Genomic DNA, 17,730 nt, shown 5'->3' with positions numbered 1-17,730 from the left:
ACAACCTCTCTGCTTCCTGGCGGCTCCGCAAGACCAAATCTCTTTCAACTTGTATCAATCTTTAATGTGTGTGGCATATAGACTGCAGGCGGGCAGCGCGTCGGGCACGGAGACTGTCACATTCCATCCTAATAACGCCGATGATACCCACCTGAGCCTCATGCCACACTGCGAAGCTCAGCCCAGTGACAGCTGCCCGCCTGTAGGGGGCGCCGCCAGCCCCGCAGTCTGCTGAGCAGATACAGTATGCTCTATGGAGCTGAACAGAAAATGGTCTTTAATTGAATATACCCCAGGTTTAATAATGTATCACTGTGCTGGTTCCAGATCCTGTAGGCTCCTCATCTGCACTACAATAATTGTCCAAAGCTGCTCTGTGGTCCTACTTCGTGGGGAGGACGTCTTCCTTTCCCTGTACCTGCTGACGTGCCTCCTATTCCCCTGTAATTACAGCAGCCCCGGTGTCCCCTGATGCAGTAGTGGTAATTACTGCAGCGCTGCGCTATTGTTACAATGCAGCAGGTGGCGCCACTGATCCGGTGCTGCCTCCTAGGACCCAGCATCGGATCATCTGTGACCGGATGAGCCTAGGGTCGCACAAAGCGGCCGCTGCAAATCCAGCACAGAGGCCATGAAATCACTGTCTTCGAAGGAAATGCTGGCCTCACAATGGTGGCAGCGTGCCTACCACTGACCGTGTAATGCCTGTCCGATGTCGCAGTGCCATGCTACAAATATGCGATATGGGTCCGTTGTATGGACTATGGGACGTTTGCAGCATGGGACACACATACAGTCACATCATATTAGGTGCGGTGAGTGATGTGCCCCTCGATGCGGTGAGTAAGTGCGCCCTGGTGTGGTGAGTAAGTGCACCCTGGTGTGGTGAGTAAGTGTGTCCCGGTGCGGTGAGTAACGCCCTCCATGTTTTCTCTCTGTTCAGCCGCTCCATTCTCCAGGAGGTTCTGGGTGAGGACCTGAGCAATGAGGCGTTTCCCTTCTCCACACACAAGATTGTGACGGCTGCTGGGTACAAGGTAATGGGGCGGCGGTCACCGCTGTGATATGGGAACGGGACTGCTGGGGCAGCTGCTCTAATGGAGCCTATAGAGAGATGACTGCATAGACAGCATGAACGCTACCACTCGTTATTATTCCAAGCGTGTCGGGAATTCATCTAACCCTGACCGCACTGGGTCCCGTTCTGTGTGACTCCACCAGTCCCAGTACCGTCCTGTGTGACTACATATCTCAGCATACCCTGCCACACTTCTGCTATGTGACTCCCCTTGTCTCGCCCTGTGTCACTCCGCCAGTCCCAGTCCCGTCCTGTGTGACTCCACCACTCCCGGTCCCGACCTGTGTGACTCTGCCAGTCCCGACCTGTGTGACTCTGCCAGTCCCGACCTGTGTGACTCTGCCAGTCCCGACCTGTGTGACTCTGCCAGTCCCGACCTGTGTGACTCTGCCAGTCCCGTCCCGACCTGTGTGACTCTGCCAGTCCTGTCCTGTGTGACTCTGCTAGTCCCATCCTGTCCTGTGTGACTCTGCCAGTCCCGGCCTGTGTGACTCTGCCAGTCCCGTCCTGTGTGACTCTGCCAGTCTCGACCTGTGTGACTCTGCCAGTCCCGTCCCGTCCTGTGTGACTCTGCCAGTCCTGTCCTGTGTGACTCTGCTAGTCCCATCCTGTCCTGTGTGACTCTGCCAGTCCCGTCCTGTGTGACTCTGCCAGTCCCGTCCTGTGTGACTCTGCCAACCCGACCAGTGTGACACTGCCAGTCCCATCCCATCCTGTGTGACTCTGCCAGTCCTGTCCTGTGTGACTCTGCCAGTCCCGACCTGTGTGACTCTGCCAGTCCCGACCTGTGTGACTCTGCCAGCCCCGTCCCGTCCTGTGTGACTCTGCCAGTCCTGTCCTGTGTGACTCTGCTAGTCCCATCCTGTCCTGTGTGACTCCACCAGCCCCGGCCCCTTCTTGAGTGACCCCCTCAGTCCTGTCCTGCATGACTCTGCCAGTCCCGTCCCGTCCTTTGTGACTCTGCCAGTCCCGTCCCATCCTGTGTGACTCTGCCAGTCCCGTCCCATCCTGTGTGACCCTGCCAGTGCAGTCCCATCCCATCCGCCAGTCCCGGCCCCTTCTTGAGTAAGTCCTGTCCCGTTTGACTCTGCCAGTTCCGTCCTGTCCTGCATGACTCTACCACTCCCATCCCATCCTGTGTGACTCTGCCAGTCCTGCCCTGTGTGACTCTGCCAGTTCCGTCCTGTCCTGCATGACTCTACCACTCCCATCCCATCCTGTGTGACTCTGCCAGTCCTGCCCTGTGTGACTCTGAGGCCCATCCAGCCTATATATATACTGTATATACATATAACACAAGCTCCTAATAACCTCTGTGTATATCATGTAACTGCTGTCACTGGAGCTGGGAAATAACGTGGCATCCTGTAACGGAGCCCTGCTGACGCAGGCCATGCCAGCTGGGAAAGTTGAGAGAAAAGTTTGGTGCCCCCAGTGTAACCCTGAGGCCGGGCGGCTGCCCCCCACTTTCCCCTAATGCTGTTCTGCAGGTGCCGGTGATTGTGCTCTGACCTCCTGCCCCCCCAGCAGCAGCACTTTGTTAAAAGCTTCTTTTTCATAACCCAAATAGGCTCCGGGATCCTCCCCAGCTGTCTCCTTGCCTGACTGGTCTAATAGTATAATGGAGAAAAGAGCCAGCGGCCCCCGTGTGCAGTCGCGGCTCAGACACACAATCGGCAGAATGGAGACGGGACGGGTTACACGTACATTAGCTGCACTCTCCCCACACACCGTGATACATTAGTGCTCTCCTACTTCATTACTCCGCCAGTACATGTGCAGCTGATCCGTGCTCACAGGGAATTACACGTATGCAGGGTCTGCTATACATACGTGCCAGGGAATTACACATATGCAGGGTCTGCTATACATACATGCCAGGGAATTACACGTATGCAGGGTCTGCTATACATACATGCCAGGGAATTACACGTATGCAGGGTCTGCTATACATACATGCCAGGGAATTACACGTATGCAGGGTCTGCTATACATACGTGCCAGGGAATTACACGTATGCAGGGTCTGCTATACATACGTGCCAGGGAATTACACGTATGCAGGGTCTGCTATGCATACATGCCAGGGAATTACACGTATGCAGGGTCTGCTATACATACATGCCAGGGAATTACACGTATGCAGGGTCTGCTATACATACATGCCAGGGAATTACATGTATGCAGGTTCTGCTATACATACATGCCAGGGAATTACATGTATGCAGGGTCTGCTATACATACATGCCAGGGAATTACATGTATGCAGGTTCTGCTATACATACATGCCAGGGAATTACATGTATGCAGGGTCTGCTATACATACGTGACAGGGAATTACATGTATGCAGGGTCTGCTATTGATACATGCCAGGGAATTACACGTATGCAGAGTCTGCTATACATACATGCCAGGGAATTACACGTATGCAGAGTCTGCTATACATACATGCCAGGGAATTACACGTATGCAGGGTCTGCTATACATACATGCCAGGGAATTACACGTATGCAGGGTCTGCTATACATACATGCCAGGGAATTACACGTATGCAGGGTCTGCTATACATACATGCCAGGGAATTACACGTATGCAGGGTCTGCTATACATACATGCCAGGGAATTACACGTATGCAGGGTCTGCTATACATACATGCCAGGGAATTACACGTATGCAGGGTCTGCTATACATACATGCCAGGGAATTACACGTATGCAGTGCCTGCTGTACATACGTGCCAGGGAATAATACACATACATGGTGGCCATATAGCTACCATGTGTTATGGCTGATGGTTGCCAATCCTGGCGGAGGTAGCGGAATCAGCCATTTCCCCGATTCTTAGATGATCAATGCCCGGCCATATTGGTACATCCTGTTGGTGGATCTGCGCCCGCTATATGTATGGGCACCTTTACTGCTACATTGTACATAGTTGTGTTTCTGAGCCGCTGCGTGGCATGTGCCTGTATGCCGAATGGCACAAATTGCGGGGTGCGCCCTCTCTGTAGTAGGTGTGAAAGGGGAACCCCATAGATAAGATCACCCGTACCAGCACTAGGCGCATGAGCATTGGGAAAGCAGGCAGGCAAATTACACTCTGCATCCTGGCACCAACCCCCCCAATGCCTCCCTCTGCTGCCTACCTATATATCCTGCGCTCAGTACGTTTATGAAGGAGACATTATGGGGAAACATTGACCACCCCTCCCCCTGCCACCCACTGCCTCCCCCTAGATGCCATGCTTTGTGCATTATGAAGCAAAGATTATGTGGAAGCATTGATCTCCCCTCTCTTTGCCACCCCCTGCCTCCCTCTTGCAAACCACCGACTTCCTCCCACTAGATGCCATACTGAGAGCATTATGAAGCAAACGTTATGTTGGAAGAATTGATCTCCCCACTCTCTGCCTCCCACTAGATGCCACGCTCAGTGCTTTATAGTGCAGACCTTATGGGGAAGCATTGATCTCCCCTCCCCCTGCCACCCTCTGCCTCCCACTAGATGCCACGCTCAGGGCATTATGAAGCAGACGTTATGGGGAAGCAGTGATCTACCCTCCCCCTGCCAGCCACCCTCTGCCTCCCTCTACATGCCACGCTCAGTGCGTTATGAAGCAGTTGTTATGGGGAAGCACTGATCTCCCCCCCTGCCACCCTCTGCCTCCTGCAAGATGCCACGCTCATAAGCAGATGTTATGGGGAAGCACTGATCTCCCCCTGCCACCCTCTGCCTCCCGCTAGATGCCATTCTCAGTGTGTTATGAAGCAGATGTTATGGGGAAGCATTGATCTCCCCTCCCCCTGCCACCCTCTGCCTCCCACTAGATGCCACGCTCAGTGCATTATGAAGCAGATGTTATGGGAAAGCATTGATCTCTCCTCCCCCTGCCACCCTCTGCCTCCCGCTAGATGCCACGCTCAGTGCGTTATGAAGCAGACGTTATGGGGAAGCAGTGATCTACCCTCCCCCTGCCACCCTCTGCCTCCCACTAGATGCCACGCTCAGTGCATTATGAAGCAGATGTTATGGGGAAGCATTGATCTCCCCTCCCCCTGCCACCTTCTGCCTCCCACTAGATGCCACGCTCAGTGCGTTATGAAGCAGATGTTATGGGGAAGCATTTATCTCCCCTCCCCCTGCCACCTTCTGCCTCCCGCTAGATGCCACGCTCAGTGCGTTATGAAGCAGATGTTATGGGGAAGCACTGATCTCCCCCCCTGCCACCCTCTGCCTCCTGCAAGATGCCACGCTCATAAGCAGATGTTATGGGGAAGCACTGATCTCCCCCTGCCACCCTCTGCCTCCCGCTAGATGCCATTCTCAGTGCGTTATGAAGCAGATGTTATGGGGAAGCATTGATCTCCCCTCCCCCTGCCACCCTCTGCCTCCCACTAGATGCCACGCTCAGTGCATTATGAAGCAGATGTTATGGGAAAGCATTGATCTCTCCTCCCCCTGCCACCCTCTGCCTCCCGCTAGATGCCACGCTCAGTGCGTTATGAAGCAGACGTTATGGGGAAGCAGTGATCTACCCTCCCCCTGCCACCCTCTGCCTCCCACTAGATGCCACGCTCAGTGCATTATGAAGCAGATGTTATGGGGAAGCATTGATCTCCCCTCCCCCTGCCACCTTCTGCCTCCCACTAGATGCCACGCTCAGTGCATTATGAAGCAGATGTTATGGGGAAGCATTGATTCCCCCCCCCCCCCTCGCCCGCCACCTCTGCCTCCGCTAGATGCCACGCTCAGTGCGTTATGAAGCAGATGTTATGGGGAAGCATTGATCTCCCCTCCCCCTGCCACCTTCTGCCTCCCGCTAGATGCCACGCTCAGTGCGTTATGAAGCAGATGTTATGGGGAAGCACTGATCTCCCCCCCTGCCACCCTCTGCCTCCTGCAAGATGCCACGCTCATAAGCAGATGTTATGGGGAAGCACTGATCTCCCCCTGCCACCCTCTGCCTCCCGCTAGATGCCATTCTCAGTGCGTTATGAAGCAGATGTTATGGGGAAGCATTGATCTCCCCTCCCCCTGCCACCCTCTGCCTCCCACTAGATGCCACGCTCAGTGCATTATGAAGCAGATGTTATGGGAAAGCATTGATCTCTCCTCCCCCTGCCACCCTCTGCCTCCCGCTAGATGCCACGTTCAGTGCGTTATGAAGCAGACGTTATGGGGAAGCAGTGATCTACCCTCCCCCTGCCACCCTCTGCCTCCCACTAGATGCCATTCTCAGTGCGTTATGAAGTAGATGTTATGGGGAAGCATTGATCTCCCCTCCCTCTGCCACCTTCTGCCTCCCGCTAGATGCCACGCTCAGTGCGTTATGAAGCAGAAGTTATGGGGAAGCATTAATCTCCCATCCCCCTGCCACCTTCTGCCTCCCGCAAGATGCCACGCTCAGTGCGTTATGAAGCAGAAGTTATGGGGAAGCATTAATCTCCCCTCCCCCCTGCCACATTCTGCCTCCCACTAGATGCCACGCTCAATCCGTTAGGAAACAGATGTTATGGGGAAGCAGTGATCTCCCTGCCACACCCTGCCTCCCCCCTGGGTGAGCATTGATCTCCCCTCTCTGCGGACTCATTTCCTCAGTCACTGCCAGCTCTGTATTTCCAATTTCAACCCTTCACTGGTTTTATTGATATTAGGCGTCGGGGGAGCTCCGCTTCCCCCAAATATGACAAATCTAGCAGCTAAGAGTGCACGTTTATCTGGTGCGGCGCTCTCCCGGATGAACAATTTCTTGCAGAGGAGATGACAAACTCTCCATCTATTATCCGTAAATCTCTCTGATTAAAGTCAGACGTGCCACCGTGTTGCTTGTCTTCAGACTCCTGGGAATGACTCCAGTTGTTAATTAATCAGCTGCCGAGAGAAAACCACAAAGGAATCAATATTAAAACAACTTAACAGACCTCTGAGTTCTGCCCTTCCCAGCAGCGGGCATTTCTGGGTGAGCCGCGGTCTAGCAGCCATTATACAATGCTCCGTTCTCTAGTGACAACCCTGGACATTAATGTGCACATCTTTTATACCCCGGACACTGTATGGAATATAGTAATACTATCTAACACTATAGATTGTCTATAGTATAGGCTGTATCGCACACGTAAGTGGTCAAGAAAAGGGTAAATATCCCATAATAAATACACAAACCATAATAGAACCAGTAATCCACTTTCTAAGCTCACATTCTCCCACATCATGGTAAGGCTCCTGTCTCTTCTCCCTGGCAGCTGCTCTCTGGTCCAGTGCACTGATTGAGGACTCAGAGCCACACACGCACACTCAACAAACCTGGCAGAAGAAGCTGCTACCACTGGGCATGCAGCAGCTCTTCTCTGTCCCTTACATGGCATCAGCTCTAGTATATTTGCAGTATCTTTAGTATATAATATAATTTTAGCCACTGACCAAGATAGGGGGGCTCTGAGCAACACCCCCCCCCCCCCCTTCTTTGGGTTTGCCTATGAAGGGGGCTTCTCTCTAGTAAGTGCTGGTGTAAGGGTTCTCTGCAGAGGACGGAGAGAGCGGGCGGCCTCCATTTCAGAGGCCCAGTTTAGGTGTCCTGTTCTCCCAGCCGGGCAGCAGGAGAGGAGCGCTGTGCAATAGACAGGTGTGCAAGAGTGAGAGGAGCACTATGTAATTTGCAAGAGCGGGAGAGCACTGTGTAATAGCCAGGTGTGCAAGACAGAGAGCACTGTTTAATAGCCAGGTGTGCAAGATAGACATTGCCCTGTAATTGCCAGGTGTGCAAGAGCGAGAGAGCACTGTGTAATAGCCAGGTGTGCAAGAGCGAGAGCACTGTGTAATAGCCAGGTGTGCAAGAGGGAGAGGAGCACTATGTAATGTGAAAGAGCGGGAGAGCACTGGGTAATAGCCAGGTGTGCAACAGAGAGAGCACTGTGTAATAGCCAAGTGAGAGAGAGAGCACTGGGTAATAGCCAGGTGTGCAAGAGAGAGAGATCACTGGGTAATAGCCAGATGTGCAAGAGAGAGAGAGCGCGCTGTAATAGCCAGGTGAGAGAGAGAGAGTGCGCTTTAATAGCCAGGTGAGAGAAAGAGCGCTGTGTAACAGCCAGGTGAGAGAGAGAGAGAGCACTGTGTAATAGCCAGGTGAGAGAGAGAGAGCACTGTGTAACAGCCAGGTGAGAGAGAGAGAGCGCGCTGTGTAATAGCCAGGTGACCGAAAGATGGAGAGCGCTGTGTAATAGCCAGGTGACCGAGAGATGGAGAGCGCTGTGTAATAGCCAGGTGACCGAGAGATGGAGAGCGCTGTGTAATAGCCAGGTGACCGAGAGATGGAGAGCGCTGTGTAATAGCCAGGTGAGAGAGAGAGAGTGCTGTGTAATAGCCAGGTGAGAGAGAGAGCGCTTTGTAATAGCCAGGTGACCGAGAGATGGAGAGCGCTGTGTAACAGCCAGGTGAGAGATGGAGAGCGCGGTATAATAGCCAGGTGAGAGAGAGAGAGCGCGCTTTAATAGCCAGGTGACCGAGAGATGGAGAGCGCTGTGTAATAGCCAGGTGACCAAGAGATGGAGAGCGCTGTGTAATAGCCAGGTGACCGAGAGATAGAGAGCGCTGTGTAATAGCCAGGTGAGAGAGAGAGCTGTGTAATAGCCAGGTGAGAGAGAGAGAGAGAGTGCTGTGTAATAGCCAGGTGACCGAGAGTTGGAGAGCGCTGTGTAATAGCCAGGTGACCGAGAGATGGAGAGCGCTGTGTAATAGCCAGGTGACCGAGAGATGGAGAGCGCTGTGTAATAGCCAGGTGACCGAGAGCGCTGTGTAATAGCCAGGTGACCGAGAGATGGAGAGCGCTGTGTAATAGCCAGGTGACCGAGAGCGCTGTGTAATAGCCAGGTGAGAGAGAGAGCGCTGTGTAATAGCCAGGTGAGAGAGAGAGCGCTGTGTAATAGCCAGGTGATCAAGAGATGGAGAGCGCTGTGTAATAGCCAGGTGACCGAGAGATGGAGAGCGCTGTGTAACAGCCAGGTGTGAGAGAGAGAGAGCGCTGTGTAATAGCCAGGTGAGAGAGAGAGCGCGCTGTAAGAGCCAGATGACCAAGAGATGGAGAGCGCTGTGTAATAGCCAGGTGACCAAGAGATGGAGAGCGCTGTGTAATAGCCAGGTGAGAGAGAGAGCTGTGTAATAGCCAGGTGAGAGAGAGAGTGCTGTGTAATAGCCAGGTGACCGAGAGTGCTGTGTAATAGCCAGGTGACCGAGAGATGGAGAGCGCTGTGTAACAGCCAGGTGACCGAGAGATGGAGAGCGCTGTGTAATAGCCAGGTGACCGAGAGATGGAGAGCGCTGTGTAATAGCCAGGTGACCGAGAGCGCTGTGTAATAGCCAGGTGAGAGAGAGAGCGCTGTGTAATAGCCAGGTGAGAGCGCTGTGTAATAGCCAGGTGATCAAGAGATGGAGAGCGCTGTGTAATAGCCAGGTAACCGAGAGATGGAGAGCGCTGTGTAATAGCCAGGTGACCGAGAGATGGAGAGCGCTGTGTAACAGCCAGGTGTGAGAGAGAGAGAGCGCTGTGTAATAGCCAGGTGAGAGAGAGAGCGCGCTGTAAGAGCCAGATGACCAAGAGATGGAGAGCGCTGTGTAATAGCCAGGTGACCGAGAGATGGAGAGCGCTGTGTAATAGCCAGGTGAGAGAGAGAGCTGTGTAATAGCCAGGTGAGAGAGAGAGTGCTGTGTAATAGCCAGGTGACCGAGAGCGCTGTGTAATAGCCAGGTGACCGAGAGATGGAGAGCGCTGTGTAATAGCCAGGTGAGAGAGAGAGCTGTGTAATAGCCAGGTGAGAGAGAGAGTGCTGTGTAATAGCCAGGTGACCGAGAGCGCTGTGTAATAGCCAGGTGACCGAGAGATGGAGAGCGCTGTGTAACAGCCAGGTGACCGAGAGATGGAGAGCGCTGTGTAATAGCCAGGTGACCGAGAGATGGAGAGCGCTGTGTAATAGCCAGGTGACCGAGAGCGCTGTGTAATAGCCAGGTGAGAGAGAGAGAGCTGTGTAATAGCCAGGTGAGAGAGAGAGCGCTGTGTAATAGCCAGGTGACCGAGAGATGGAGAGCGCTGTGTAATAGCCAGGTAACCGAGAGATGGAGAGCGCTGTGTAATAGCCAGGTGACCGAGAGATGGAGAGCGCTGTGTAACAGCCAGGTGTGAGAGAGAGAGAGCGCTGTGTAATAGCCAGGTGAGAGAGAGAGCGCGCTGTAAGAGCCAGATGACCAAGAGATGGAGAGCGCTGTGTAATAGCCAGGTGACCGAGAGATGGAGAGCGCTGTGTAATAGCCAGGTGAGAGAGAGAGCTGTGTAATAGCCAGGTGAGAGAGAGAGTGCTGTGTAATAGCCAGGTGACCGAGAGCGCTGTGTAATAGCCAGGTGACCAAGAGATGGAGAGCGCTGTGTAACAGCCAGGTGACCGAGAGATGGAGAGCGCTGTGTAATAGCCAGGTGACCGAGAGATGGAGAGCGCTGTGTAATAGCCAGGTGACCGAGAGCGCTGTGTAATAGCCAGGTGAGAGAGAGAGCGCTGTGTAATAGCCAGGTGAGAGAGAGAGCGCTGTGTAATAGCCAGGTGATCAAGAGATGGAGAGCGCTGTGTAATAGCCAGGTGACCGAGAGATGGAGAGCGCTGTGTAATAGCCAGGTAACCGAGAGATGGAGAGCGCTGTGTAATAGCCAGGTGAGAGAGAGAGAGAGAGTGCTGTGTAATAGCCAGGTGAGAGAGAGAGCGCTGTGTAATAGCCAGGTGACCGAGAGATGGAGAGCGCTGTGTAATAGCCAGGTGACCGAGAGATGGAGAGCGCTGTGTAATAGCCAGGTGAGAGAGAGAGCGCTGTGTAATAGCCAGGTGAGAGAGAGAGCGCTGTGTAATAGCCAGGTGACCGAGAGATGGAGAGCGCTGTGTAATAGCCAGGTGACCGAGAGCGCTATGTAATAGCCAGGTGAGAGAGAAAGAGCGCTGTGTAATAGCCAGGTGAGAGAGAGAGAGAGCTGTGTAATAGCCGGGTGAGAGATGGAGAGCGCTGTGTAACAGCCAGGTGAGAGAGAGAGAGCTGTGTAATAGCCAGGTGAGAGAGAGAGAGCGCTGTGTAATAGCCAGGTGAGAGAGAGAGCTGTGTAATAGCCGGGTGAGAGATGGAGAGCGCTGTGTAACAGCCAGGTGAGAGAGAGAGAGCTGTGTAATAGCCAGGTGAGAGAGAGAGAGCGCTGTGTAACAGCCAGGTGAGAGAGAGAGAGCTGTGTAATAGCCAGGTGACCGAGAGATGGAGAGTGCTGTGTAATAGCCAGGTGACCGAGAGCGCTGTGTAATAGCCAGGTGAGAGAGAGAGAGAGCTGTGTAATAGCCAGGTGAGAGAGAGAGCTGTGTAATAGCCAGGTGACCGAGAGATGGAGAGCGCTGTGTAATAGCCAGGTGACCGAGAGATGGAGAGCGCTGTGTAATAGCCAGGTGACCGAGAGAGAGCGCTGTGTAATAGACAGGTGACCGAGAGATGGAGAGCGCTGTGTAATAGCCAGGTGAGAGAGAGAGAGAGCGCTGTGTAATAGCCAGGTGACCGAGAGATGGAGAGCGCTGTGTAATAGCCAGGTGACCGAGAGAGCGATATAGAGCGCTGTGTAATAGCCAGGTGAGAGAGAGAGAGAGCGCTGTGTAATAGCCAGGTGACCGAGAGAGAGCTGTAGAGCGCTGTGTAATAGACAGGTGAGAGAGAGAGAGTGAGCGCTGTGTAATAGCCAGGTGACCGAGAGATGTAGAGCGCTGTGTAATAGCCAGGTGACCGAGAGAGAGATATAGAGCGCTGTGTAATATCCAGGTGAGAGAGAGCGCTGTGTAATAGCCAGGTGACCGAGAGATGGAGAGCGCTGTGTAATAGCCAGGTGAGCGAGAGAGCGCTGCATATTAAACAGCTACGTGAGTTAGAGCACAAGCGCTGCATAATAGACAGGTGAGAGAGAGAGGCATATCAGACAGCCAGGGGAGTTAGAGAGTACAAGCGCTATGTGAGCAAGAGAGTGCTGCATAATAGACAGCCACAAGAGAGCACTCTATACAAGACAGTGAGCGAGAGCGCTGTGTAAGAGACAGTCAGGTGCTTTCCTGGACTTGAGCATGAAATGAGACATCGCAGAACGATGCTGGAGTCATTTATTTGTGGGCTCTGTGCCTTGGGGTGTGTGACAGACTTTCAGGCTAATGTGGCAGCATGGATAAAGCGTAGCGTACATAGGCTGCCAAGCTGAATGACAAGGTGCCCAGTAATTAGATGTCACCGGTAACAGTCCAAGGCCCCGCTCGCTGATGGTGCAGGCACCAGGGTAAGTGTGGGAGTTAGTGGGGAGTTAGGGACAGCCGGGAGGGATGTCACACATCTGTCTCAGGTCTGTCTCATTATCCCCCTGACATAAAGCCATGCTGACTGTAATAAGCCAGAATCCCTGTGCGGAGGCCACATACAGAGGGGAATGCATCATGGTGACTGTTCACACCTGCGCAGTCTCTGGTGCTGATTATGTGATGAGCATTGTGTGTGTAACAATGCAGGAAAGGCTTCCTTATCCAAAGTAACCAATCAGATGTTGCCTTTCATTCTCGTAACTGCACTGGAAATCTGTAAATAAGAATTTGATTAGCTGAACATTGATGCCACTGGTGTATGGGAAAGCAGCCTTAGGCATATGGGAATGCTTTCCTGTATGCACAGGAAAGCAGGCGTAGGAGTAAGGGAGAGCAGCTGCGGGAGTATGGGAGAGCAGCTGTGGGAGTATGGGAGACCAGCTGCGGGAGTATGGGAGAGCAGCTGCGGGAGTATGGGAGAGCAGCTGCGGGAGTATGGGAGAGCAGCTGCGGGAGTATGGGAGAGCAGCTGCGGGAGTATGGGAGAGCAGCTGCGGGAGTATGGGAGAGCAGCTGCGGGAGTATGGGAGAGCAGCTGCGGGAGTATGGGAGAGCAGCTGCGGGAGTATGGGAGAATAGCTGCAGGTGTATGGGAAAGCAGCTCCGGGAGTACAGGAGAGTAGCTGCAGGAGTATGGGAGAATAGCTCCGGGTGTATGGGAGAATAGCAGCAGGAGTATGGGAAAGCAGCTCCGGGAGTACAGGAGAGTAGCTGCAGGAGTATGAGAAGGCAGCTGTGAGAGTAGCTGCAGGAGTATGGGTAAGCAGGTGTGGAATATGGGAGAGTATCTGCAGGAGTATGGTAGGGCAGATGCCAGGAATACGGGAGATCAGATGCTGGGGGTACGGGAGAGCAGATGCCGGGGGTACGGGAGAGCAGATGCAAGGAGAAATGGAGAGCAGGCGCAGGATGTGTCTGGGCATTGCACCATATGTAACATGCTGAACGGGTTGCGCTGGAAGCTGGCTTGGCCCCACAGTGACCCCTCCATAGAGAATGGAGCATGCAGAGTGGTGATGAGCCCTACCTGTGATATAATGCAGGATTTCTATACGGTCTGTACACATAATACACACGGCACATGCTGTACATATATGCAGCACACGTCTCACATGGAGATACATTCACACCTACATTAAGTGGAATAAAGCACTCTCCCCCCAGGCTGCCCCTTTGGTAAAACCAGTTCTTAGAATGACTGAAATGAGCGGAGTCTGCTGGAAGGAGATAAGGTTATTAACCCGTCTGGTGATGGATGTTCTGGGCCTGGTTCTGATTCGCACATCTCGTTGCTGACAGATGTTCTGGTTCTGAGTCACACGCCCTGTAACTGACAGAAAAGCATGTACTGTAGCTGACTGATGCTCTGGGCCCGGTTCGGAAAAGCACGTACTGTAGCTGACTGATGTTCTGAGTTACAAGTCCTGTAGCTATAGTGTCCAGCAGTTACAGTGACTAGAATCTCTATAGTGACCAGCATTTATAGTGACCAGCATTTATAGTGACCAGCATCTCTTTAGTGACCAGCATGTATAGTGACCAGCATTGATAGTGACCAGCATCTCTATAGTGACCATCATGTACCAACAGTTATAATGACCAGCATCTGTATAGTGAGCAGCAAGTATGGTGACCAGCAGGTAGAATGACCAGTATCTCTATAGTGACCAGCAGAAATAAGGACCAGCAGCTCTATAGTGACCAGCATGTATAGTGTCCTGCATCTCTATAGTGACCATCATGTACCAACAGTTATAATGACCAGCATCTGTATAGTGAGCAGCAAGTATGGTGACCAGCAGGTAGAATGACCAGAATCTCTATAGTGACCAGCAGAAATAAGGACCAGCAGCTCTATAGTGACCAGCATGTATAGTGTCCTGCATCTCTATAGTGACCAGCAGCTAATGCCCCCTCTCCCTGTTTGACCCAGGTGCGTGCTATCCGGCTGTCCTTTGTGGGAGAGCTGGGCTGGGAGCTGCATATGCCCAGGGAGGCCTGTGTTCCCGTGTACCGGGCGGTCATGAGCGCAGGAGCCAGGAGCGGCATTGGCAACGCTGGGTACAGGGCGATTGACTCCCTCAGCATTGAGAAAGGTAACACCAATCCTGGGGCAATAACCACGAGAACACGTTATAGCAATTAATAGAAACTTATTTCATTGTGTGCTTACCTGTGTCCTTACCTGTGCTACTATCCTTACCTGTGCTGCTATCCCTTACCTGTGTCCTTACCTGTGCTACTATCCTTACCTGTGTCCTTACCTGTGCTACTATCCTTACCTGTGCTGCTATCCCTTACCTGTGTCCTTACCTGTGTTACTATCCTTACCTGTGCTAATAATCCCTTACCAGTGTCCTTACCCATGCTACTATGCTTACCTGTGCTACTATCCTTACCTGTGCTACTATCCTTACCTGTGCTGCTATCCCTTACCTGTGCTACTATCCTTCCCTGTGTCCTTACCTGTGCTACTATCCTTACCTGTGCTACTATTCTTACCTGTGCTGCTATCCCTTGCTTGTGATACTATCCTTACCTGTGCTACTATCCTTACCTGTGCTGCTATCCCTTACCTGTGCTATTATCCTTCCCTGTGTCCTTACCTGTGCTAATATCCTTACCTGTGCTACTATCCTTACCTGTGCAACTATCCTAACCTGTGTCCTTACCTGTGCTACTATCCTTACCTGTGCTATTATCCTTACCTGTGCTACTATCCTTACCTGTGCTAGTATCCTTACCTGTGCCACTGTCCTTACCTGTGCTGCTATCCCTTACCTGTGTCCTTGCCTGTGCTACTATCCTTACCTGTGCTATTGTCCTTACCTGTGCTACTATCCTTACCTGTGCTACTATTCTTACCTGTTCTGCTATCCTTACCTTACCTTTGTCCTTATCTGTGTACTTACCTGTGCTGCTATACCTTACCTGTGTCCTTACCTGTCCTACTATCCTTATCTGTGTACTTACCTGTGCTGCTATATCTTACCTGTGTCCTTACCTGTGCTGCTATATCTTACCTGTGTCCTTACCTGTGCTACTATCCTTACCTGTGCTGCTATCCCTTACCTTTGTCCTTACCTGTGCTACTATCCTTACCTGTGCTGCTATCCCTTACCTGTGCTACTATCCTTCCCTGTGTCCTTACCTGTGCTACTCTCCTTACCTGTGCTACTATCCTGACCTGTGCTGCTATCCCTTACTTGTGATACTATCCTTACCTGTGTCCTTACCTGTGCTACTATCCTTACCTGTGCTACTATCCTAGCCTGTGCAACTATCCTAACCTGTGTCCTTACCTGTGCTACTGTACTTACGTGTGCTATCCTTACCTGTGCTACAAACCTCTACCTTTGTCCTGTGCTAGTATCCTTACCTGTGCTACTATCCTTACCTGTGCTATTATCCTTACCTGTGCAATCCATTACCTGTTTCCTTACCTGTGCTACTGTCCTTACCTGTGCTGCTATCCCTTACCTGTGTCCTTACCTGTGCTACTATCCTTACCTCTGCTATTGTCCTTACCTGTGCCCTTACCTGTTCTGCTATCCTTACTTTACCTTTGTCCTTATCTGTGTACTTACCTGTGCTGCTATACCTTACCTGTGTCCTTACCTGTCCTACTATCCTTATCTGTGTACTTACCTGTGCTGCTATCCTTACCTGTGCTGCTATCCCTTACCTGTGTTGTTATCCCTTACTTGTGATACTATCCTTACCTGTGCTGCTATCCCTTACCTGTGCTACTATCCTGTGTCTTTACCTGTGCAACTATCCTTACCTGTGTCCTTACCTGTGCTACTATCCTTACCTGGGTCCTTTCCTGTGCTACTATCCTTACCATTATACTTACCTGTGCTACTATCCTTACCGTACCCTTATCTGTGCCCCCATACTTACCTGTGCCACCTGTGCTTCCTCCTGGTGTCCCTACTATTACATCTCTGGAGGAGAACTGGTCCCTCCGTCTCTTGGAGCGCTGCACACTGTGTTATCTTCGCTGCACTTTGATTGTGCTTTAAAGTTTTACATAAAACGCGCCAGGATTCTGTCTGTGTAGACACCAATAATGAGAATAGAAATCCATTGTACCATCTATCTGAAGTGTCTCCCAAGTGTTAAATCTGGGTCCTCATTAGAAATGAGACGATACTGACATTTGCAGATAGAGATAAATGGGGTCTCCGTCTGATTTGGGGCTGAGGAATATGCACAGTCCCACACAGCTCCCCGGACTGATAGGAGCCAGAGTGGACAACATTCATCACATATCTGGATATAATGAGGTTCCTCTGCTGCCCTGCCATGGGCATTACCGCCATTTATCCGTTATGGAGAATCTATGCTAAAAACATGGCACTGACTTCTCCCCGAAATTCTGACGCCTCCTTATTAGAACATTGTCCTATTACAGTGATCAGGAATAGGTGTTACCAGAAATATTGCTGTAGTTATACAGAGTGGAAGCTCCCGGGGGCCTGTGAGCTGCGTCTGGCTGTGGTGCTCTCACGTCTGCTACGCTTGTTTATGTCCCAGCATGCCTTGCAAGACCACGTTCTTACCCGATTGGTCTCCCAGCTTGTCTGGCTCCTCAGGGAAGATGATGCACACTTTGTGTCACCCATAGGGGGGAGGATAATGCCTCCACCATAAAATCTGTCATGTTTATAAACCATGCGAATCACCATGATCCCAGGGACAGAATCTCAGGGACGTAGCACTGAATGTGGGCAAGGTGGGTAGTGATCTGCTTTGGAGGCCCATACGCTGTTCTTCCTGACCTGAGGTGGGACCATACTGGGTAGGCAGGAGAGCAGAGCAGGGCCCTCCTCCCCCTGCATTGCCCGCTCTGGCCGGTTTGAATGAAGGAGTTGGAATCCAGTGAGAGAGAAGGTGGCTTATTAGCTGGCTCACGGCAGAGGCATGTGCTCCCCAAATACTGACCTCTATCCCCCAAATTTTAAGCAAAAATATTATTGACTAGGTAACAGCCCCTCAAAATAACTGCTAGTCCCTATCTCTGTCTTCATAGTTCCCTCTCTCCGTATACAGCAATTTTGAAACATAATTTTGCTTTCACTTTCTGCGGAGTTATTTGGTCCATAGAATGGCCTCTAGTGGTCACTGGTAGTACTTCACCTCAGAGGTGAGGAGGAGTTAGCCTTTTCTATATAGTGGTCATGTGTGTAGGGGCTGCGCATGTACCATAGGACGCCGGCATCTGTATATACCCAGCTATGGA

General features: G+C 52.0%; 1 protein-coding gene across 3 annotated transcripts in view; it reads left to right on the top strand.

Annotated features, from left to right (window-relative positions):
* SARDH (sarcosine dehydrogenase) overlaps window positions 1-17,730 on the top strand; it is a 74,359-nt gene that overhangs the window by 49,691 nt on the left and 6,938 nt on the right. For all 3 annotated transcript variants that reach the window (XM_083161117.1, XM_083161116.1, XM_083161115.1), the window contains 2 exons: window positions 944-1,037; window positions 14,419-14,581. In XM_083161117.1, the coding sequence (XP_083017243.1) occupies window positions 944-1,037; window positions 14,419-14,581 (257 nt within the window). The remainder of the gene's footprint in view (window positions 1-943; window positions 1,038-14,418; window positions 14,582-17,730) is intronic.

This window comes from Crinia signifera, chromosome 9 (genome assembly GCF_055691185.1).
Source record: "Crinia signifera chromosome 9, ASM5569118v1, whole genome shotgun sequence".
In the NCBI taxonomy this organism is placed as follows: Eukaryota; Metazoa; Chordata; class Amphibia; order Anura; family Myobatrachidae; genus Crinia; species Crinia signifera.
The sequence above is the reverse complement of the archived record's forward strand: the minus strand, read 5'-3'. Positions and strand labels throughout refer to the sequence as shown.